At 40.5% G+C, this 22,622-nt stretch overlaps 5 protein-coding genes across 5 annotated transcripts; all 5 read right to left on the reverse strand.

Annotated features, from left to right (window-relative positions):
- Nucleotides 1-462: 462 nt before the first annotated feature.
- On the reverse strand, nt 463-3,346 carry LOC113160327 (olfactory receptor 10J4-like). Its single transcript, XM_026357542.1, has 4 exons — nt 3,304-3,346; nt 2,521-2,705; nt 1,360-2,022; nt 463-624 (listed from the first exon to the last, which is right to left on the reverse strand). Exons 1-4 carry the CDS (start codon nt 3,344-3,346, stop codon nt 463-465), a joined length of 1,053 nt encoding a protein of 350 aa, XP_026213327.1.
- Nucleotides 3,347-4,123: 777 nt separating this feature from the next.
- LOC113160328 (olfactory receptor 146-like) lies at nt 4,124-5,534 on the reverse strand. The gene is made up of 2 exons (XM_026357543.2): nt 4,637-5,534; nt 4,124-4,158 (listed from the first exon to the last, which is right to left on the reverse strand). Exons 1-2 carry the CDS (start codon nt 5,532-5,534, stop codon nt 4,124-4,126), a joined length of 933 nt encoding a protein of 310 aa, XP_026213328.2.
- A 1,702-nt stretch (nt 5,535-7,236) lies between these two features.
- Nucleotides 7,237-9,798, reverse strand: LOC113160326 (olfactory receptor 10J4-like). The gene is made up of 4 exons (XM_026357541.1): nt 9,756-9,798; nt 8,726-8,910; nt 7,978-8,640; nt 7,237-7,398 (listed from the first exon to the last, which is right to left on the reverse strand). Exons 1-4 carry the CDS (start codon nt 9,796-9,798, stop codon nt 7,237-7,239), a joined length of 1,053 nt encoding a protein of 350 aa, XP_026213326.1.
- Nucleotides 9,799-11,173: 1,375 nt separating this feature from the next.
- On the reverse strand, nt 11,174-13,630 carry LOC113160325 (olfactory receptor 10A2-like). The gene is made up of 4 exons (XM_026357539.1): nt 13,588-13,630; nt 12,454-12,638; nt 11,704-12,366; nt 11,174-11,335 (listed from the first exon to the last, which is right to left on the reverse strand). The coding sequence occupies exons 1-4, from the start codon at nt 13,628-13,630 to the stop codon at nt 11,174-11,176; spliced, it is 1,053 nt and encodes a 350-aa protein (XP_026213324.1).
- A 2,556-nt stretch (nt 13,631-16,186) lies between these two features.
- On the reverse strand, nt 16,187-17,149 carry LOC113160380 (olfactory receptor 146-like). The gene has a single exon (XM_026357602.1). The coding sequence runs from the start codon at nt 17,129-17,131 to the stop codon at nt 16,187-16,189; it is 945 nt and encodes a 314-aa protein (XP_026213387.1). The 5' UTR covers nt 17,132-17,149.
- Between the last annotated feature and the right edge of the window lie 5,473 nt (nt 17,150-22,622).

Consider the following 22,622-nt stretch of genomic DNA (forward strand, 5'->3'; position numbering starts at 1 on the left):
AGTGACGTAATATTAGAGGAGACACGTTTCCCATTCCTCCTGGTTATTCCACTTACTGCCTTCCACATCCCACAATACCAACATGTGCTATTGTTCCTAGATAATGTGATTGTGAACCCTGGTTTAAAATCTTCTGAACCTCTAAAGTTCGATTACCACCGTGAGTTCTTGCTTTTTCAGACCTCATCACGTTTACTGAGCTGCCTGAATAAGCAGCTCACACCTGGTATTAATCAGCTGTTGATTCTTTGTCACCTGAGGCTCCTCATCAAGATGGTTTTTAAATAAAGCAAAGGCCAGAAACTGCCACAGTGTCTCTGTCCGTTTTGGAGTCTTTACTCTGTCAGAAGTTAAATATCAGTGGATCTCCCGGTCAATCCACAAGACAAAGTATTTTTTAAACATGGATTTAACAATGCCTGAATGTCTCCAGTTAGCAGAGCAGCAGGTTGTTCTTCTCAGTCAGGACACTGTGTTGATGTCCTTCGTAGCTGAAACAGCAGATCTGAACCTGCTCAGAGTTCTTCTGATGGAATCTCGCAGCTCCTTGTTCCTCAGACTGTAGATCACTGGGTTCAGGAAAGGAGTCAGAACAGCGTATACCACAGCCACGATGATACGAACCTGAAATATATTAATCATCATGATGGTAAATAAAGAGGTCGGGGCAACAAAGCTACAGTAATATGGACCAGAAACAAAGAGATGCTTATTGGACTGAACATCGGATGGTGAGGTGGGTCAGGCCAAAGATTCAGGAACATTGAAAACAAAAACACAGACAAAATGTCATGATCACTGTGTGATGACTCATTTTTCACTTTTGGTTACATCGTCTCTTCGCAGTGGTTTAATGACTCCCAGCTGACAAATGATCACCAACAGCGGTTTCACAAAGGCCATTCCCAACATTTGCACCTGAAGTAGATGAAAATATCACTTTGCAAAACCTTCAGTTAAAACTTGTGACTACATTTGAGTGAATGAGCTATGGCAACTAGACTTCTTTCTAGTTGTTCTGAGACCACAGATTTCTGTTCCGGGCTGGTTTCACGTCACACCTGGCCTGAACAGGCTCGTTAGGTGGACAAAGTACGGCAGTGATAACTGAACTCATCAACTGAACTATTAAGAATCTTCACGGGCTTAGTGCAAACTTACACTACATAATATGAACTGAAACATCTCCATGACACGTGAATAACCTCATGAAGAACATGAGATGTTGAGATTCAGTTTTGCCACATCATCTGTAATACTTTTGTGAGTCAGGATTATACAAAAACAAACAAACAAACAAAAAAAAAAAACTATATATATATAGGATTTATATTACTGCCAGGAGTTTTGAGCCCATACCTCTGGTGAAAAGTTTACCACCCGGTAGGAAATGTATACGAAGGAGGCTGCTGTGTAAGAGATGGTCACCACGGTCAGGTGGGCAGCACAGGTTCCAAAGGCCTTCAGCCTCTCTGTCACACCCATCCTTGATATTGAAATACCAATCAGGACATAGGAGGAGAGGATGAGGACTCCTGTGGTCAGTAGAGCCACCAGGGCAAAGGAAAGGGACACAATGGCATCTACTGAGGTGTCAGCACATGCCAGCCGCCTTACAGACGACGGGTCACACCAACCATGTGTCACCACGTTAGGACCACAGTACGGCTGACAGAGGGCCATGATGGTGGCTGGGGATGTGCAGATAGTGCTGAAGCTCCAGGCTCCTGCAATGAGAAACAGCTGGACGCGCCAGGTCATGATGGAGGTGTAGCGCAGAGGGTTGCAGATGGCCACATAGCGGTCAAACGCCATGACTGTCAGGATGCTACGGGAGGTAACACTTAGCTGAATGAAGAAAAACATCTGGAGGAAGCAGTTTGGAACAGAAATGGTTGTTGTGTCTGACAGGAAGCTGGACAACATCTTAGGGATGGTGGTGGTGGTGTAGAACATGTCCACAAAGGAGAGGTTGGAGAGGAAGAAATACATGGGAGAGCTGAGCTTTGGATCAGTCAGTGCCTGCATGAGAAAAACCTGTGTCAGTGATTAGGATACTGATAATAAGCACGTGGCTGACATTACTGTTCAGGGGTGTGCACTGGCTTCCAGCTCTGCAGGACATTCTGTAAACTCTCCCACTTGTCTACATAGTGGTCAACTAAACGGCACCTTCCCTACATGCGTACCGGGTCCAAACCAGGTCTACATCCCTCACATCCAGTTCATTCTAACAGTTGGAGGTCCCCACACCACACAAAGTTCTTCAGCACAGTGTTGGAACAAGCTACATCATTCAGATTTCAGCAGCCTCACTCTCACAATGCAAAACTTCCATTACACAGAAAAATAATAATAATCAAAACATTTCTCTTCTGTCTCGAATTTCTGTTTCAAACATTTTTATTTCACGGTACTTTGCTTTCATTGTCTTCCATCCCATCTTAGTTTTATCCTTGTAAGCTGCTTGGGAACGTGTCTGCTAAATGAATTCCTTGGACACGTGGCTTTGACTTGTACCACAAAGATGATCATGCTGTTTCCTCCCAGGATGATGATGTAACCCAGCAGCAGGAAGACAAAAAGGATCATCTGTTTGTCACCCAGGCTGGTGAGGCCCTGGATGATGAAGAAGGACACACCATCAGACTCTCTGGTACCATTAGGACTGGATTTGTAACTGCTCGACCAGGCTAGGTGTGAATCTGGCAACAAAGAGTGATCAGTGTCACAGACAGGACGGTCAACTGACAGCATTCCTATTACTATTTTGAGAGTCCTGAAAAAGAAACGAGACTAATCACTGGTGCACTAAGCCTCATACATGGAACAGATCAGTCAAGGAAAACAACAGCTGTCAGGAAAACCTCCACAGAATAAAAAAAAACATTAGGTTTGCAAGAAAAGTCAGGAAATGAGCTGCAAATGTTCTGAGTTTTATGGGTTAATGAAACAAATATCAAGCTTTACCAACGTAGTGCAAAAGCCAAAGTAAAGTGCTACTGGATTAATTATGGATCAAGGTTAAAGTTGAGTTTCATTTAAATTCAGCCTAATCGATCATTCACCTGAAGAGATATACAGACACTAATTCACAAAACATACAACAAAGATCAGAGAGATAAGTGGTATGTTAAAGACAACGTGAATTACTGTCACTATACAGAACTACAGACTTTTTTTTTACTGTACATCAAACAGTAACACATTTATCTTTTTATACTTTTATCTCTCTGGGTACAAACCTCACATATCATTAAAACAGCTGATCACAGAGTAAAAAGCACAGAAACAGTCACGGACCTCTGGGACGTTCAGGGGAAACGTGAAACGGCCAAAGCTCCATTTCTCAGACAGATGAACAGAATTACTGTGATTAGTGCAGAAGAACTGAATCTGTGCACAAAACACAAAGATCATCATTCGGACCTTAAATCTTTAAAATTGAGTGAAAACCCCCCCAATCATGACAGATGTTCATTGTTTTACCTCAGTGTGTGAATCTGTTGATATAAAGACCTTCACCTCAGGTCCACGACTTACATTTACATGAACAACCGAGCTTTTTGCTGATTATAATGGAGATTTTAATGGCACCAACAAACTTTAATTACACAAACTTACATCAGTGAATATAAATAAAACACATGATAGCAAAAGAATACCAAAGGGAGCTGTTTCAGGACCTCTGTGGTAGAACAAACCTCTGAAAAGCAAACAGTGAAACATAATTACCACAGTAATGAGCTTTTGTTTTTGTTTGACTTCCTCATTAAACACCCTTTAACTGCAATCACTAATTATCTCTAATTGCTTGTGTGTGTGTGTGTGTGTGTGTGTGTGTGTTCATGTTGCGGTGACAGATTTTCATTGTGAAGTTGGTTGTGATGACATAATGCACAGTGTCCACCAACAAGTTACAGACTGCCCACCTAAACCTGCCTGCAGTGGTTCCAATGTGAGAGTCCAGCATGAAACCCGACGACTGCAGAGCTTGTAGGAGAACTCTCTCCTACAGGCTCTGAGCTGGGAGCTCAGGGTGTCAGAGAACCTCTTGAAAATTGGTGGTGAACATGTAAATCACAGACGGGTTTGTTATGTAAAAGTTGTTATAATGATCCTTCTAAACTGACCTTTTGGTTTTGGATTTGTGGAATACTTAAATGATCCCTGAGAAAATTACAATCACTATGTAGTTAATGAAATGAGCTAACATCAGGCACAAAAATAAATTATACGTCATTTCTTTAGAACCTTTTCATAACATGTATGTGTTGTATCAGGAACTAAACAATCAACATGATTTTATCATTGAAAACTAAACAGAGAAATGTAAAATAAATCAACCTGATGAGGTGTTGAACACTAAACTAGAAACTCACACTTTCTCTCTTGTAAATTAGTTTCATTATTTTTTTTGGTTTAAACATCCTTTGAAGCATCTTATGTAGTTTTAATGGTTCAGGTTGGGCTGTTTTTTAAAGTTAACATTGAAGAAATAAGTTCACATAATAACATTTCTTCTTCTGTGAGTCTACACGGTCACTATTTAAACAGTTATTGGCAACTGTGAGAAAAAAAAGTACACATTAAAATAATGATTTAACTTTTCTAAGATGGATTATCTTTGACAAACACTTATGTATTTCCTGGGATTGCAGCCCGTAGATGACGGGGTTGAGGCTTCCAGGCACAATATGAAAGAGAATCGCAGAAATCTTCCTGTGCTCTGCGTACTCAGGGAGACGATGGAGGATGACGAAGACCATCCCACTGACCAGCATGATCAGATACAGACACAGATGAGTGCTGCAGGTCTTCAAGGCCTTACTGTTCAGAGACTTGTTTTTATTAGTCAGACACGCCACTGTGATTTTAGAATAAGTCAGGATGATACTGCCGACAGAGGAGGAGAGCAGCACGGCAGTGTAGGAGAGGCCATAGACATTAGTGATGAATACGTTCTCGCAGGAGAGCTTAAACAGGGAGGCGTTGTCACAGTAGGGGTTCGTGATCAGAGTCCTGCATCGGTTCAGCCGTAGGGTCAGACCGAGCAGAATCCCCACAAACACAAAACCCACTCCCCAGGCAGAAACCGTCAGTTTGATCACCATTTTTCCAGTCATTATGGCAGAGTAGCGCAGAGGATTGCAGATGGCCACATACCTGTCGAAGGCCATAATCATGAGGAGAGTGTGTGAATTGGTGCAGAACATGTGTGTGGTAAACGCCTGGATCACACACTCATAGTAGTGAATGAGACGCTCAGAGGGAGGCACCAGAATATCTGCGAGCAGCCGGGGAACAAGGAGAGTGTTTCCCATGACATCATTGATAGACAGGTTACAGAAGAGGAGATACATCGGCTGCTGGAGGCTTCTCTGAGTCCATATCAACACCATGATGCCCACGTTGGCAATTAGGATGAAAACGTAGACCGAGAGCAGAAGGATGAAGACGGGATACTGGCTAGTGGTGGTGACCGTTAACCCCTCGAGCTGAAGTGTGAGGCTGTTGTATGAATAATTTTCCATCTGAGCTTGTCTGAAATAAAACCAGGAGACAGGAGGGACAAATATTAACGTACAGTATGAACTGCCAAGACACATAATGCAGATACAAGTGGTCACAGTGTCCCTGGTTCGTCCCTGCATATCATCCTGTCTTCCTCGTTACTGACCCTAACAAATAAAGACAACAATCTACCATCGTTCTTTAGATTCTTACTAAAATCTAAATTCAATACAATAATGTGGACGAACAATAAAGCCCTGATAGTGGTAAATCAGTGACACATTTGTTCTACAGTATATAAAGATGTGGAAATGACACAAAACTAAAACAGTCAATTTGTGCAAAGAGAAGTTAAATCGATTGCTACTGACACGTGTTACGTTTCTGTGCTACAACATGCAGAAATCTAGTGTGAAACAACAATCTAACATAGTCCCATTACATTCAGTCAGCAGCTTTACTCATCAGAGCTCTGTTGGTTTGAGTCTGTCAGTGATCACCTTCCAACCTTTAGTGCATCTGTCTTTTTCTTTCTCTTAATCTTATTTAAGGAGTGTTCTCAGGGGAAGACTGTACCACGACTGAAAACACATTATGTAATGTTCAGGGGGTAGTGAAGGCTGTCAACAAGCTCTTCAGAAAAGAAGAATAAAATGTCATCATAACAAACTCAGTGATAGTTAAAATACTTCAGATGATGAGCATCCACGTGATGAACTAGAACAAAGGCAAAGCCAGAGCCTCGTACCTCTGGTGAATTGTTTTCTACATGGTGGGATGTGTATACAAAGCAGACTGAGGTGTAGCGAGAGACAGCTATCCCATACACCACATGAGGACTGTAGAACCACCAGGTTGAAGGAAAGGGACCCAGTGTTATCCACTGAGGTGTCAGCACACCGACCACAAGCTGTTGATTTACTTTTGAGGACCCTACGTCCTTGTTTTTTCAGGGTTTAGGGGTTAAACCTGTTTAGGGTTCTTCTATTACTGAAGTCTTGTTTGAGTAGTGACATCTTCACCTGCTCCGTGAAGTCGTTGGTGACATCACTGACCGTTGTTTTGGGGTTTTGTCTGTCATCAGCTGTAGCGGTTTTCTTTGGCTGAGCGGTTCTGTGTTGTTGCTCAGTACACCAGTGGTTTATTTCTTTTCCAGCACATTCGGAACATGTTTGTTTAAGCCGATCTTTGTGTGGTACCTCTGATTTATTCTCCTTCTTTTCTGTGATTCAGTCTTAAACCATGAGCAGTCATTCAGAGGTATTTATTATTAGTAAATCAGTCACATGTTCCAATACTTCTGCTCATATGGATTCAACATAATTCATATAATCACAATAGGATATGAAACAATATTGTTATATCATAAATTACTGTTCTGTTAAACCTTTAGATCTCTACTCATCCTCTATCTCCTTTCATATTTCAAACATAATTATTCCTTTCAGTTGATATTTGCCACTTTTAACATTTTTGAAATCTTAAATGTTTAATGTTAATTCACTTTATTCATTATGTTTCTCAAACCTCTGAACATTTAGAGCTTCATGAGAAGAGACAGTTTTCTTTTCAATGAACAGCATTAATGAGTTTAAACAGATATTTAACAAATTGTTTGAGTTTAAGTGAGGCTGGTGAATAAATTGGCACAATCAACAATTCAAAAAGTCAAAATCATACTTTTTAAACCAGACAGTCACTTTGTGAGTCCAACTTTCTCAGTCAGGACACTGTGTTGATGTCCTTTGTAGCTGAAACAGCAGATCTGAACCTGCTCAGAGTTCTTCTGATGGAATCTCGCAGCTCCTTGTTCCTCAGACTGTAGATTACTGGGTTCAGGAAAGGAGTCAGAACAGCGTACACCACAGCCACGATGATACGAACCTGAAACAAAAACAGAAGATGCTTTAAAACAATCGAGCGCCTACATCTGCACATGCAGATTAACACTGAAGGTTCATGACTGAACCTAGTTGTAAAATGTTCTCACACTAACAGAACATTAAAAACATGCAACATGCAACATTTTCCTTTAAGCAACACAACTGATCAAATATAGAGAATGAAAAAATACTAAATACAGCTATCAATATAACTCCCTTCGACCTTTTGTTGAAAGGTCATAGGTTATAGGATGAGACAAAGATTTTACTAGAGATAACAAACCATCTGCACCTGCTCCACATGTCCTGTTAAAATACTGTAAAAAAGAATATTTCTTCTGTATTTTTTTGTCTGTTTGTTTTCTTTTGAGCTCAGAAACCAGTAACCTAAGACTGATTGTAAAATCACCACTAGACAAATCTGGAGATTCAACCTAACCCAACATTTGTACTGTTTTCTTTCTTCTTAAACTAATTTCCATCAGATGTGAACAAATCTTTTTCTTCTTTTGTATGACAACATTTTAGACACACACCAAAACAAAGTAAATATTAAAGTGAGATTATTTGATCTTTGTACCTCTGGTGAAAAGTTTACCACCCGGTAGGAAATGTATACGAAGGAGGCTGCTGTGTAAGAGATGGTCACCACAGTCAGGTGGGCAGCACAGGTTCCAAAGGCCTTCAGCCTCTCTGTCACACCCATCCTTGATATTGAAATACCAATCAGGACATAGGAGGAGAGGATGAGGACTCCTGTGGTCAGTAGAGCCACCAGGGCAGAGGAAAGGGACACAATGTTATCCACTGAGGTGTCAGCACATGCCAGCCGCCTTACAGACGACGGGTCACACCAACCATGTGTCACCACGTTAGGACCACAGTACGGCTGACAGAGGGCCATGATGGTGGCTGGGAATGTGCAGATAGTGCTGAAGCTCCAGGCTCCTGCAATGAGAAGCAGCTGGACGCGCCAGGTCATGATGGAGGTGTAGCGCAGAGGGTTGCAGATGGCCACATAGCGGTCGTACGCCATGGCAGTCAGGATACCACGGGCAGTAATGCCCAACTGAATGAAGAAAAACATCTGGAGGAAGCAGCTTGGAACAGAAATGGTTGTTGTGTCTGACAGGAAGCTGGACAACATCTTAGGGATGGTGGTGGTGGTGTAGAACATGTCCACAAAGGAGAGGTTGGAGAGGAAGAAATACATGGGAGAGCTGAGCTTTGGATCAGTCAGTGCCTACATAAAAATAAATAGCAGCAGTGATTATGTTGCACTAAGGTCATAGTAAAGAATTCCTTGGACACGTGGCTTTGACTTGTACCACAAAGATGATCATGCTGTTTCCTCCCAGGATGATGATGTAACCCAGCAGCAGGAGGACAAAAAGGATCATCTGTTTGTCACCCAGGCTGGTGAGGCCCTGGATGATGAAGAAGGACACACCATCAGACTCTCTGGTACCATTAGAACTGGATCTGTAACTGCTCGACCAGGCTAGGTGTGAATCTGGACAAATCAGAAACAAACCATCAGAAAACTGAAAACTCAGTCATATCTCTAGTATCATATGGTACCATTTCACACTGGGTCACATTTATCTCAACCAGAGTCATTTTTCAATCCTTGTTATTGTTGCACATGTAAAAATAGATAAACATATGTAAAAATGATTTAAGTTGTTGCTGAACCATATGGATGTCCAGTTAATGGCCCGTCTGTCTTACTGCCGTGTGTTGGAAGTAATGTTATAATACGATCAGAATAAAACCAGCTACTAAAACTGTCCAAGTCTGGAGTCACCCCAGGTTTCTGCTTTGAAACCATAATAAGTTAAACACACTATAGAGCCATGGTTGGATTGAAAATGATGTGCCCTGCCTTGAGTTCAAATACTGGTTTAAAATAGAACAGAACAAGAGAAAATGTAATAGAAGAAAATCTACAAATCAAAAAAGGTTGTTGTTGTAACTATTATCACACACGACATGATGAACTGGACTGAATTTAGCACAAAATCTAAAGGTGGATTTTAATCTCTGATTCCACCGACTGGACTCGTTCCTGCTGCACGTTGCACACACCTCACACCAATGACCAAACTGGTGAAACACCGAGGAGAGAATCAACAGAATTACATTATCATTAGGTTACAGACACCAAAGCAGAGAAGAGCAGCTGAGATAAATGCAGCAGGAGTCAACTGATGTGCTGAAAATAATTTCTATATATACATCTATAACAGAAACTCGCTCATTCTTGTGGCTCTAACTCTTCAGGTACAGACTTCTCACATCATTAAAACAGTTCACCATCATCAACACAGAGCAAGAAACACAGATGCACTCACAGACCTCTGGGAGTTTCAAGAGAAACATGAAATGGAGAAAGCTCCATTTCTCCTGAGCAGGCAGATCAACAGCTGAGTGGATGTTTTCAGAACGACATGAGCTGTTCAAATAAAATACAAATACAAAAAGTGAGTTTAAAACTGTCAAATGCAGCACAACACAAAACACAGCTTCTTCACATTTACCCATCCTACATGCAGCATATGTAAAGTATATGAAAGTCACCTCAGGTCAAGTGAATCGCACTCAGCACTGTTCAGTCTGATCGAGGCAGATCTTATTTCCACATCTGGTCTTTTGAAGACCCACTGAGCTGAATGAAGAATTCAATGAGACAAACACACTTTAATTAGACAAACAGATCCTTTGTATCTAAATTGTAATTTGTACATATGATAGTAAGAAAATACCAATGGGACCTATTTTAGTACCTGCATGAGTATAAACAAGCACAATTATCTTCGTTGCCACAGCAACTGACTCTCTCTTCAAAACATCCTTTAACTACAGTCATTCATTATCTTTAATTGCTTGTGTGTGTCTGTGTGTTTATGTACATCTTTGGTTATGTGGACAGTTTTTGGTTCCAACCCCTGTGGTGGGGACATTTTGGTTCGTCCACACTTGGTTGGCAAAGTCTGACAGTTTAGACCTGGACTCAGACCATTGAGCCCACAGGCCACATTGAAGAGCTCCAACTCCAGATGGCTATTTAAGAAGATCCAAGGTGAAGAAGAAGGAAATACTCTTGGTGTTTTCTTTGTGTGCATGATTTGCTTGAACACGGAAACAGATTTTTTTCTGTCTGTGAATGGTGAACTGAACGCATCACTGTCTTCTCTCTCCTCTGTCAACGCTGCAGAATGATTGGTCGAGGTGAAAAGGCATTGGGTAGCAAGGCTATTCAGAGGAGCTGCTCGGGTTCAGGGACTAAGTGAGGACTGATTTTGGGTTTGGTTTGAATGTTTGAAGGGAAACACAGTGATGCAATGATGACTCTGATGTTTCAGGGAGTGTTTGGTGTTGGACGGCAGCTGTGGTTCTTACCAAAGATTCACAGGACACTCTAGACCTGCTGAACGTAACTGTCATAACAACCTCCCAACTTCACTCCTGCTTGGTTACTGTGAGGAACAAGTCATGGGTGACCAGGTTCCTGATTCAGCACTAATTAGCTTTATTTGATTATTTGAAACCCTGGAGCCTCTAACTGGAAGAGTAAACGGCAAAGACAGACGAACCGTGACACATTCTGCTTTTTGGGGACTGGTTTATTGTGTTTGATGTACATTTAGAGTTTGTTTTATTTAATGATCTAGCTGCTGAAAAGTTGATACAACAAAAAAACTAGTTAAGAATTGAGTTTCTAAACAAGTCAATATTTTAGTCCCAAACAGTGAGTGGCAGGTTGTTCTTCTCAGTCAGGACACTGTGTTGATGTCCTTCGTAGCTGAAACAGCAGATCTGAACCTGCTCAGAGTTCTTCTGATGGAATCTCGCAGCTCCTTGTTCCTCAGACTGTAGATTACTGGGTTCAGGAAAGGAGTCAGAACAGCGTACACCACAGCCACGATGATACGAACCTGAAACAAACAAAAACAGCTTTAATAGACACAAGTATGGCCTCTTTAACATTTACACAGCAACTCTTTTTATAGGTCAGGAGAATGTTTTCAGTTTCCGCTTGCATGGGGCCTCAGTTGTAAGTTGCTTTGCATAAAAAAAATCAATATTAATACAAATGTAATATATATATATATATACATTATTACAATATAATATAATGTAATAACACATGTAATGAGTCAAAAGTGTCAAATAAAGTCGACTAAAATCATTATGCTTCCAAATTAAAGACAGAACCTGCAAAGAGGCATCGTCCTGTTGATAATCCTGAAGTTTTTGTTAAATAGTTGTAAGATTTTCTAAAATGCGGCAAATTGTGGTTTACCTCTGGTGAAAAGTTCCCTACACGGTAGGAGATGTATACAAAGGAGGATGAGGTGTAAGAGATGGTCACCACAGTCAGGTGGGCAGCACATGTCCTGAAGGCCTTCAGTCTCTGAGTGACACCCTTCATCCATATGGAAAAACCGATCAGGACATAGGAAGTGAGGATGAGGACTCCTGTGGTCAGTAGAGCCACCAGGGCAAAGGAAAGGGACACAATGTTATCCACTGAGGTGTCAGCACATGCCAACTGCCTTACAGACGAGAGATCGCACCAGCCATGTCTCACCACGTTGGGTCCACAGTAAGGCTCCATCCAGGTGATGATGACCGGTGGCAGTGTGCAGAAGGTGCTGAAGCTCCAGGCTCCTGCAATGAGCAGCAACCTAGTTGGCCAGGTCATGATGGAGGTGTAGCGCAGAGGGTTGCAGATGGCCACATAGCGGTCAAAAGCCATGACTGTCAGAATAGCACGAGAGGTAACGCTCAGGTAAACGAAAAAATGCATCTGTAGGAAGCAGCCTAAGAAGGAGATGGTTGTTGTGTCTGAAAGGAAGCTGGAAAGCATCTTAGGGATGGTGGTGGTGGTGTAGAACATGTCCACAAAGGAGAGGTTGGAGAGGAAGAAATACATGGGAGAGCTGAGCTTTGGATCAGTCAGTGCCTGCATAAGAAAGAATAGCACAGACAATTACATCACATACAAATCTTAGTAAATACTGCTCCAGAAACACGTGGCTTTGACTTGTACCACAAAGATGATCATGCTGTTTCCTCCCAGGATGATGATGTAACCCAGCAGCAGGAAGACAAAAAGGATCATCTGTTTGTCACCCAGGCTGGTGAGGCCCTGGATGATGAAGAAGGACACACCATCAGACTCTCTGGTACCATTAGAACTGGATCTGCGACTGTTTGACAAGGTCACATGTGGATCTGGAGAAAGCCATAAGAAAACCTCAGTCCGAGAGATGTAGGTGTTCTGGTCCAGAATTCATTAGGTGTGTGGTGCATTTGTTACAGGATTACCAATATCAAATAATAGATAATTAAAATTTAAATGTATATCGATTTTATTCATACCAGTGTAAAAACACTAGGCCAGTAAACACATGTAATCAATAAAAATATTACATACGCGGCTGTACAGCTTATCACATGTTGGTCTACTACTACCATTGGAATGATTTCTTATCAACATGAGGGACCTAAGTTCTTTTTCATAAAACTACAGTATCAACAAAATGGTGTCCACAAGATCCAAGAAGAACAAAACAACAACTGATCAACAACAAAAAAAGAAAAACTGTTATTTTGCTCATTTCAATACAGATTAGATCATGAGATTAATCATAATTTGAGATGATTTCTCCTGTTTTCATAAAGAGAATATCTTTGATCATTGACTAAAAGAAGATATTTTTCCTTGATATTTTAAAACACTGCTCTTGTGCTGGTACTCTTTCTATTTTACAAACAATCAATTAATTGATTCAAAGAAAACATCTAATTTAAAGTTTAATCAATAATGAATAAAATCACTAGCTGAGCTGTAAACGCTACATAAACAGGTTTGTTCATGGTTGGTGGTTGGAAACCTGGTTCTGGTTATGGTAAGAAGTTAAAACATGAGTCATGGTATTTCCTCCAAGTTTGGAAACACGAGATAACAAGAACCTAACATTAGTCCACCACAGCTGCCAGAGAGCAAGAGAACAAAACAGCTGTTCATTGTCACGAAAGTTCTCGAATGAATCGCATTAGATACACAGACATGAACGTACTGTGAGAGAAGAACTGTTTGTGTCAATTCGAAGACATTGCAGACATTAACAATCGATCCAGAGTTCACCACACAGAATAAAAAGCTCAAACGCTCACAGACCTCGGGGACGTTCAAGTGAAATGTGAACTTGAAAAAGCTCCATTTCTCCTCAGTAGATCAACGGATGGACGGAGAAGGTAGAGCTGCCGTTAAAGAGACAAAAAGAACACAACAATTTGTCTCAACTCAGTTTGAGACTTAAAACATTTTTAGATTTTAGAAAATAAACCTTCATATTTACTGTGACGTTTACACGATCTGAAAGTTACCTTACCTCGGGATGTGAATCAGACCCAGTCAGGTCCAGTGAGATGAAGGCAGAGCTTAGCTTCTGCTTAGCTCCACATCTTGTCTTTTGAAGAGCGACCAACGTTTTTGTTGATTAAAATGGAGATTTTAATGAGACCGAGAAATGTTAATTAGACAAACTTACATCAGATCCTTTGTATCAAACATGTAAATTACTAAAAGAATACTGAAGGGACCTATTTTAGTTCCTATGTTACTAGAAACAATGAGGCATAATTGTCTTTGTTGCCATGGTAACGACCATTTGCTTCAGATCTTTGACCTCATTAAACTCATTTAAGTGCTGTTTTGATGTTAATTAGGTCTATGTGTGTGTTTGACCCTCGTTTACAACCAATATAATCATTACGTTGGGAGATGATGTAATTTTTCAGTCACTGAAGCGAAACGTTTATTAATGTAGAGCGAGGTGTGAGGAGGTTGGGTTTAGGTTTGAGTCAGAGACAGGTTGGGCTTTGTTCTAATTTTAATAATTTGTGTGATAATACTATTTGACTTTTCTCTGTTGAACCAGACCAGGATGTTTTCTAGATCTTAGCCCAGAGCTGTGAGGGCCTGAATCCAAAAAGCATTTAATAACACTCTAGTCACAAAACCAGAAATTGTAGGATTGGGTGATTTTTGCAGAAAAGAAAACAGGCTGTTTTGTTTGATGGAAAAATGTTAATTACCAACATGTTAACAATGCTAATTCTGAACTGATGGTTAGTGTGTAAATACAAAACAGAATCGGGTTGCTATCAAGTTCCCTACAAAAGTACCTTTTTATTATTAAATGGTGACAACTAAGAGCATCTTTATCATCTCTGTGACGCAGCAGTTATGAAGCGTCATGATTCAATGCTGTGGAATGAGAGTACAGACCTGAAACAAGATTTATGTCCTGTTCTGCATTCTTAATATAAACCGTGTATGGTAAGAATAAAGTGGCACAGATTCATCAGCTTTATTTACCATTTGCACGTAGAGTTGGATCAGAATTAACTTTTATTTCTGCTAGAGAAGCTCGACTCCGAGGAGACCACCATGGCCAGAGGCAATATTCTTTTGGCTTGTTGATTCATTCATCCAAGGTGAGGCAATGGAACTTAATTTAAATAGACTTTTAAGCACAACTAAATTGGGAAACACTGTCCATAGAAACACAAATCTACATGTGGAATGTATGCTCCTAATTAAATAAGATCAGGCTGCCTAACCCTCTTATTACCTACAGATTCACATCTGAACACAGAAGAACCAGGACTGTGGATGTTATCCGCAAACACTTGGACAGGACATGCAGCTGCTTGAAAGCACAATCTTTTAAACTGATCATTGTTTTTTAAATATTTATTAGAAATTGTCATATTCTGTGTAGAACGTGGTCTCAGAGACAAAAACCTTGATACAAACCATTATTCATAGTGTTTGTTAGCTGACCAAGAGAAGCTGCTAAGATGGTAGGACACACACTTCATCAGGCAAATCAAAGGTGTGTTTAATTTATGTGTGCAACAATGATTCTCTCACTCACACACACACACACACACACACACACACACACACACACACACACACACACACACACACACACACACACACACACACACACACACAGTAAAATAACTTATACAGGAAAAACAACCCAAGATAAACTGAAAACAGTAAATCAGCCTTGTGAGAGACTGTCCTGGGTCTACCCTACTTCTAACAGTTCCAGCTCAATTTATGGGTTGATAATAACGGAGCTAATTTCTCTTTCAAACTTCTTTCAGCTCAGATTACATTAACAGCCAAGTCACAGAGGGCGGGTTACCCATTCTGTCCCACTTGTCAGTCTGGCGGGTTGAATTTTATATGCACGGACGTGATGTCTGGAAGATCTTATATTGTGAGTGAATTTGCACAGTGAACAACTTAATATGCTTCTTTAACTATCTTTTCTATTAATACTTTACACACCTGCATCACTTTTATGTTTTCATACACAAATAGCTTTAAACACCAACCCATCCGAGTTAAATATCTCAGAATGACCTGTGGAGTTATACGTTTACATAGGCTTGATTGGGGTGGTCATTAAAATTTAAAAAGTTGCTAATCTAGTTTGAGTATATATTTGAGCACACCACAGTCTACTATAATTATATAAACCACAGTTTCCCAACAACAAAATAACCTCAGTGGCTAGTGAGCTAAAAAGCTAATGCCAGGCCCCTCTGCTCATCCAGCTTCAACAGTAAAACTACACCACAGTTATCATGATTGAAACTTCTGCAAACACAAAAAGGCACAAATACAAATGTGAATTATAATGAGGCCGTTTAGTTCTACGTTTGATCTTCGACACACCGTTAACTCTCCCAGATCAGAATGTTGGAATACCTGATTTGGATCGGAATAATTTTGACAAAGATTTACAGATTTCTGCAGACTGCATCCCATAAATAATGGGGTTAAGGCTGCCAGGAATGATATGAAAGAGAATGGCACAAAGCTTCCTGTAGTCTGAGTAGTCAGGGAAGCGATGCAGAATAATCACAGTACATCCACTAATCAGCATGGACAGATACACAACAAGATGAGTGCTACAGGTCTTTAAAGCTTTTCCGTTCAGAGACTTGTTTTTACTGGTCAAACACACGACTGTAATTTTAGAATAGGTGAGAACCATGCTGCCTATAGAACCAGTGAACAGCACCACAGTGAAAACGAGGCCATAGATATTATTAACAAACACATCTTCACAGGACAGTTTAAACAGGGAGGCATTGTCACAGTAAGGATTAGTGATCAGAGTCCTGCATCGGTTCAGTCGTACAGTCAGACCAAGCAGAACCGCAACCAACATAAAGGCCACTCCCCAGGCAGAAACCGTCAGCTTAATCACCATTTTATTGCTCATTATCCCAGCGTAGCGCAGTGGATTGCAGATGGCCACATATCTGTCAAAGGCCATAATCATGAGCACAGTGTGGGCAGTGGTACCAAACATGTGTGTAGTGAAAGCTTGGACCACACACTCATAATAACTTATAAAGCGTTCAGAGGGGGGCCTCAACATATCTACCAGCAGTCGGGGCAACATAATCGAATTTCCAACAATATCATTGACTGGCAGGTTGCAAAACAGGAGGTACACGGGCTGGTGGAGGTTCTTATCTATAAAAACAAGAACTAAAATTCCCAGGTTCATAAACATTACAAAAACGTAGGAGAAAAAGAAAAATGGAAAGACAACATAGACAGAAGCTTTTCTGAGATTCAGCCCCTCCAACTGGAGTGTGAAGCTGTTGAGTGTGTAGTTTTCCATCCACCTGCAAAAACATGAGGAGATCACAAATGCAGATGTTACTTTTACCATATACTTCAATAAAAAATCAAATCAACAATAAAAACTAAAGTGAAGAAATCATCACAAATCACCTGCTTTGAAGCTTCTACTTCATCGACTTTTCTTTGTTATGTCTTTGTTAATAACGAAGCCTGTTTTAAGCGTAGCTACTGTTTTATCGAGCCGCTGCTGTGACCTCGGTGGATTTACTGTTCACTGGTGATGACGTGATGGAACATCATCAACTAATCACGATGCTTCAAGTGCACGTTGTGGTTGATGGTTAACACTCATTATAACTGTCACTGCAGGCAGACGAGTATTATACAAACCCAACAACAGTAATACAATACAGTACAACGCGTTTAAACAGATATGTTTCCTGTGCCCATTTCACTGATATGTGAGATATCAACACATTTGTAACTTGTCATTTATGTTGTTGTTATGTGGACATATGAGCATTATGACAGATTATTATATTCCCCTCAAAAATGTATTTGTGTTTGCAGTTTAGTTGTACTGAAGTGTAATTTTGTGTGTGTAGGTGGCATTTGATAAGTGAGAGCACAGGCGAGAGGAAATGTGGAATGAACACAAAACAAACTACAGAAAAGCAAAAAGATCTTTTCCCAGTCCTCTTGTTTCAGGTCTGTGCTACAAACGACACTGCTGCCTGTTGAAATGTCCGTTCCCTTGGAAATTATTGTTTCTTTTGTGTGTCCATGTCATGATCCTACAGGGCTTCCTGTCCTGCTTTTAGTTTTGTGGCTGACTTTCTGTTTTTCTTTCCTTTTGCTGGCAGCTTGATTCTAATTATCCAATCACTTTCAGCTGTGCTCATTGATTTCACCTGGTGCCAGCTCCCCTTATATTCTGAATCTTCCCCTGAGAGAGCTGCCAGATTGTCCTGACACTGTGTTTGACTTTCCAGCATTTGGAGTTATCTTGTTTGCTTATGTGTTACAGACCGGACCGTATTCTCTACCCTGAGTTTTGCCTGTTCCTTAGAAAGATCGTGAATTGATTCTCTTTGCTTTTTCTGGTTTTGGACCCCTGCTCTCGTTTGGACCTGCTCTCCAGCTCTTGCCCCTGTCTAAAATACTGACTGAGGACGACTGTTGTGAGTACTGGACGTGTACCTAGTATATCTGTGGGATCTCTCTCTGGCCTTCTCTTGGATTGTCTGTATGCCTTCAGACACAAGAAAGTTAGCACTTAGCACTTAAATCTTTAAAAACAAATCTTACACTTTCACCCGTCAATCGGAGACGTTTCTTCTTAGAGCACTGTACTTGAATGTTTTGACTGACATATCTTGACTTAGATGTTTTGCCTTGTAAGTTGCTTTGGATAAAAGCGTCCGATGAATGACTAAATGTAAATGTAATTTAATGTCAGACTGTCTGAGAAGCTGTGTGATGTAGCAGGACAATGCCCCTAAACATGAAGGGAAATCTACTAGAGGAAGACTTCAGAGACCCCAAAACTACCTTTAGGAGTCAGAGTCCAGACCTTAACCCAATAGAGATGCTGTGAAATGACTCATAAGTGAAAGGATTGAAACTGTGTGTATGTGCTTGTAGTTCTTCTTTAGCTGTGACATAACTGGGTTTAATGAGTGTCTTGAAGGCATCAGAGCTCCCTGGTGTTTCAATGACCAACAGGTTAATAGAATTAAAGTCGCAGTGCGATGCTCAGGGGGACAACGGACAGAGACATGCTGCCTCTCTGGAGAGACTCCAGCCTACAGCCTGGACATCTGTCTTTACATTACTTTACTGCTTTGTCTGGTTCTCCGTTCATCTTACGATGATCTATCTTTATTCTCAACCTGCAAAAGCGTGTATTGTTTTAAGGCTTTTGAAACTTAGCTGGTCTGGTTTGCAATCAGTGTTCAGGTTCATCCCAGAGATGCTGGATGGGGTTGAAGTCAGGAAAACCTACCTCATTAATCTCTGTGTTTCACTATAAGGGGCGATGTCATGTTAGAAAACAGAACAGTGTGTCATCCATTAAGAACAAAGGTGCAAAGTCCAAAAGAAACAGAACAAATAAAGTTGTTTTGTGGGCTCAGTGAAGTTAATTGGGTGTCAGCAGTTTTCTTTCTGGGGATATGTGGATATAGTTTGTTGTTCATTACGTAATCAGCAGCCCAAAGTTTAACATGTATTATCGGTGAAGTCGGTCCCAAGAGCTTTTATTGTTACTCTCTGTAATCCGTCTCTGATAAACATCTATTACTGAGCCTCTCTCTTTGCTCCCAGAGGACTAATTACCATCAGAAACCGTTGGTAAGTGTTTTGTTGGGAAGTAGCTCACAGTGGACCTCATTACTGATCACACTCAGTGTCAGAAACATTAGCACCAATTACTAACTGTTGTTACAACACAGATGGAAGCGCTGGGGTCTCCTGAGCTAACAACAGTTTATTCTAGGTTACAACTGTTTTGGATTGATCACAACAAATGTTTACAATGCAGTAGTAGAAGAGTTGTAGGCTAAATCTCTTCATAAATCTGAGTAAAGACATTTTACAGTAATGTTTGTCTGTACATGGACGTTCACGCAGTAAGGAGGATATGATGACAATGATGATGATAAAATCCATAATACCATCACTAGTGCTATAATAACAATAGTATTAAACTGTATTTATTCGATTTGAGAGCAAATAATATGTTTTAGAATAAAAAGCATATGAAGCAAAAGAGATAACAGAGAAATGATAACATGCATACACATAGTGTATATAAGATAGATATATAATATGGATAGATAGATAGATAGATATATCTAGATAGATGGATCTAGATAGATAGATGGATCTAGATAGATAGATAGATCTAGATAGATAGATGGATCTAGATAGATAGATAGATCTAGATAGATAGATAGATAGATATATATAGATAGATAGATAGATATATCTAGATAGATATATCTAGATAGATAGATAGATATAGATAGATAGATAGATCTAGATAGATAGATCTAGATCTAGATAGATAGATATGAAAAGGTATAAATACACACATGTAGATACACACAACCATTCCATATACTGTACATAGACAGAGACATCATGACATCATACACAGTTCAAATGAACAGCAGAATTCGGCAACAATTACAAGAAAGCCTTTTGAGTGTTGAATCATCAAACTATAAATGTTCCTATATTTATAAAAGATAATTAAATTCAAAATTATTTCATTTTTGTCTTAAACACAGATACAAAGACACTTTATTATAGATTTTATAAATTTGTTATTTTCCTTTCACAGAGGCCCCCATGTTTCTACAGTAGCCTAGAATGGACAAACCAACCTTCCTGGTTGTAGCAGTTTAATATGAAAATATGGTTTCTTGAATGTGATCGGTCTAGTGGACAGAGGTCGGTGTTCAGGAGGAATTCAACAGTTCTTTAGCTCCATCTGCTGCACCCATCCAGCTTCTGCAGCATAGTAACCACACTGAACCAAAACTCATGGGGAAGTTTGATTTGTTTTTATTCTTTTCAGAACCAATCAGGGAATGGAACTATTCATCCTGGTAGTACTGGTGCAGGGATCCTGTACATGCAAGACTTAAGCTGCTGAACATCTGTAAGTTCTGAAAGGAGGTAAGATTCAGGGAATCTGTCATTAACGTTGGTAAAGGAGAAGAAGAAGAAGAAATCAGCTTCTTTCTGATTCCCACACTTACAGTGAGGGAAAAAATTATTTGAACCCCAGCTGATTTTGTAAGTTTGCCCACTAACAAAGAAATGATCAGTCTATAATTTCAATGGTAGGTTTATTTGAACAGTGAGACACAACAATGACAAAAAAAATCCAGAAAAATGCGTTTCAAAAAGAGTTATAAATTAATTTGCATTTCCACGAAGGAAATAAGTATTTGATCCCTTCGAAAAACGTGCTTTAGTACTTGGTGGCAAAACCTTTGTTGGCAATCACAGAGGTCAACTGTTTCTTGTAGTTGGCCACAAGGTTTGCACACATCTCAGGGGGGATTTTGGCCCACTCCTCTTTGCAGATCCTCACCAATGTTTGGTAACTCGAACCTTCAGCTCCCTCCACAGATTTTCTATGGGATTAAGGTCTGGAGACTGACTAGGCCACTCCATGACCTTAATATGCTTCTTCTTGAGCCAGTGATTTGTTGCCTTAGCCGTGTGTTTTGGATCATTGTCATGCTGGAGTACCCAACCACGACCCTTTTCAATGCCCTGACTGAGGGAAGGAGGTTCTCACCCAACATTTGACGGTACATGGCCCCATCCATCCTCCCTTTGATGCGGTGCAATTGTCCTGTCCCCTTGGCAGAAAAACACCCCCAAAGCATAATGTTTCCACCTCCATATTTGACAGTGGGGATGGTGTTTTTGGAGTCATAGGCAGCCTTCCTCCTCCTCCAAACACAGCGAGTTGAGTTGATGCCAAAGAGCTCGATTTTGGTCTTATCTGACCACAACACTTTTACCCAGTCTTCCTCTGAATCAGTCAGATGTTCAGTGGCAAACTTCAAACGGGCCTGTAGATGGGCTTTCTTGAGCAGGGGGACCTTGCGGGCACAGCAGGATTTCAGTCCTTCACGGCGTAGTGTGTTACCAACTGTTTTTTTGGTGACTATGGTCCCAGCTGCCTTGAGATCATTGACAAGTTCCTCCCCAGTGGTTCTTGGCTGATTCCTCACCGTTCTCATTATCATTGAAACTCCACGAGGTGAGATCTTGCATGGAGCTCCAGACCAAGGGAGACTGGCAGTTAATTTATGTTTCTTCCATTTGCGAATAATTGCACCAACTGTTGTCACCTTCTCACCCAGCTGCTTGGCGATGGTCTTGTAGCCCATTCCAGCCTTGTGTAGGTCCACAATCTTGTCCCTGACATCCTTGGAAAGCTCTTTGGTCTTGGCCATGGTGAAGAGTTTGGAATCTGGATTGATTGATTGCTTCTGTGGACAGGTCTCTTTTATACAGGTAACGAGCTGAGAGGGCTGCCAATGTCAGCTCGTTACCTGTATAAGATCCACCTGGGAGCTAGAGATCTTGCTGACGGATAGGGGATCTGGATTCTGGATTCTGGATTTTTTTTGTCATTGTTGTCTCTCACTGTTCAAATAAACCTACCATTGAAATTATAGCCTGATCATTTCTTTGTTAGTGGGCAAACTTACAAAATCAGCTGGGGTTCAAATAATTTTTTCCCTCACTGTATATCTTTATTGTAGTTCAGCTTTCAAAATCACAGTAATGTCACAAACTCTATGATCTGTCAGTTCTGTCCTGTCATGTCCTGCTGAAACAAGTAAAATGTTCAAAATGTCAAAAAACTTTAAACAAATGCAGAAATATGTTGTTAATTTGTTGTAAATGTGTGTTTTCATATAAATCAGTGACAGACATCTCCAACAATGAGCTGCATGATGTTCATGTTATTTCGAATAAATTCACTGTGTCTAAAC

This window comes from Anabas testudineus, chromosome 10, assembly GCF_900324465.2.
Source record: "Anabas testudineus chromosome 10, fAnaTes1.2, whole genome shotgun sequence".
NCBI lineage: Eukaryota > Metazoa > Chordata > Actinopteri > Anabantiformes > Anabantidae > Anabas > Anabas testudineus.

What these genes read in the sequence shown, in the direction of transcription:
- LOC113160327 (XM_026357542.1), bottom strand. Translation starts at nt 3,346, where the DNA reads ATGGAGCTTTGGCCGTTTCACGTTTCCCCTGAACGTCCCAGAG. An exon ending in TTCCCCTGAACGTCCCAGAG is followed by an intron (nt 2,706 to 3,303) that starts GTCCGTGACTGT and finishes CTTTGTTGCCAG; the next exon opens with ATTCACACCTAGCCTGGTCG. An exon ending in TGGTAAACTTTTCACCAGAG is followed by an intron (nt 625 to 1,359) that starts GTATGGGCTCAA and finishes AATATATTTCAG; the next exon opens with GTTCGTATCATCGTGGCTGT.
- LOC113160328 (XM_026357543.2), bottom strand. Translation starts at nt 5,534, where the DNA reads ATGGAAAATTATTCATACAACAGCCTCACACTTCAGCTCGAGGGGTTA. An exon ending in ATCCCAGGAAATACATAAGT is followed by an intron (nt 4,159 to 4,636) that starts GTTTGTCAAAGA and finishes GGATCATTTAAG; the next exon opens with TATTCCACAAATCCAAAACC.
- LOC113160326 (XM_026357541.1), bottom strand. Translation starts at nt 9,798, where the DNA reads ATGGAGCTTTCTCCATTTCATGTTTCTCTTGAAACTCCCAGAG. An exon ending in TTCTCTTGAAACTCCCAGAG is followed by an intron (nt 8,911 to 9,755) that starts GTCTGTGAGTGC and finishes TGATTTGTCCAG; the next exon opens with ATTCACACCTAGCCTGGTCG. An exon ending in ACAGCATGATCATCTTTGTG is followed by an intron (nt 8,641 to 8,725) that starts GTACAAGTCAAA and finishes ATTTTTATGTAG; the next exon opens with GCACTGACTGATCCAAAGCT.
- LOC113160325 (XM_026357539.1), bottom strand. Translation starts at nt 13,630, where the DNA reads ATGGAGCTTTTTCAAGTTCACATTTCACTTGAACGTCCCCGAG. An exon ending in TTCACTTGAACGTCCCCGAG is followed by an intron (nt 12,639 to 13,587) that starts GTCTGTGAGCGT and finishes GGCTTTCTCCAG; the next exon opens with ATCCACATGTGACCTTGTCA. An exon ending in TAGGGAACTTTTCACCAGAG is followed by an intron (nt 11,336 to 11,703) that starts GTAAACCACAAT and finishes TGTTTGTTTCAG; the next exon opens with GTTCGTATCATCGTGGCTGT.
- LOC113160380 (XM_026357602.1), bottom strand. Translation starts at nt 17,131, where the DNA reads ATGGAAAACTACACACTCAACAGCTTCACACTCCAGTTGGAGGGGCTG.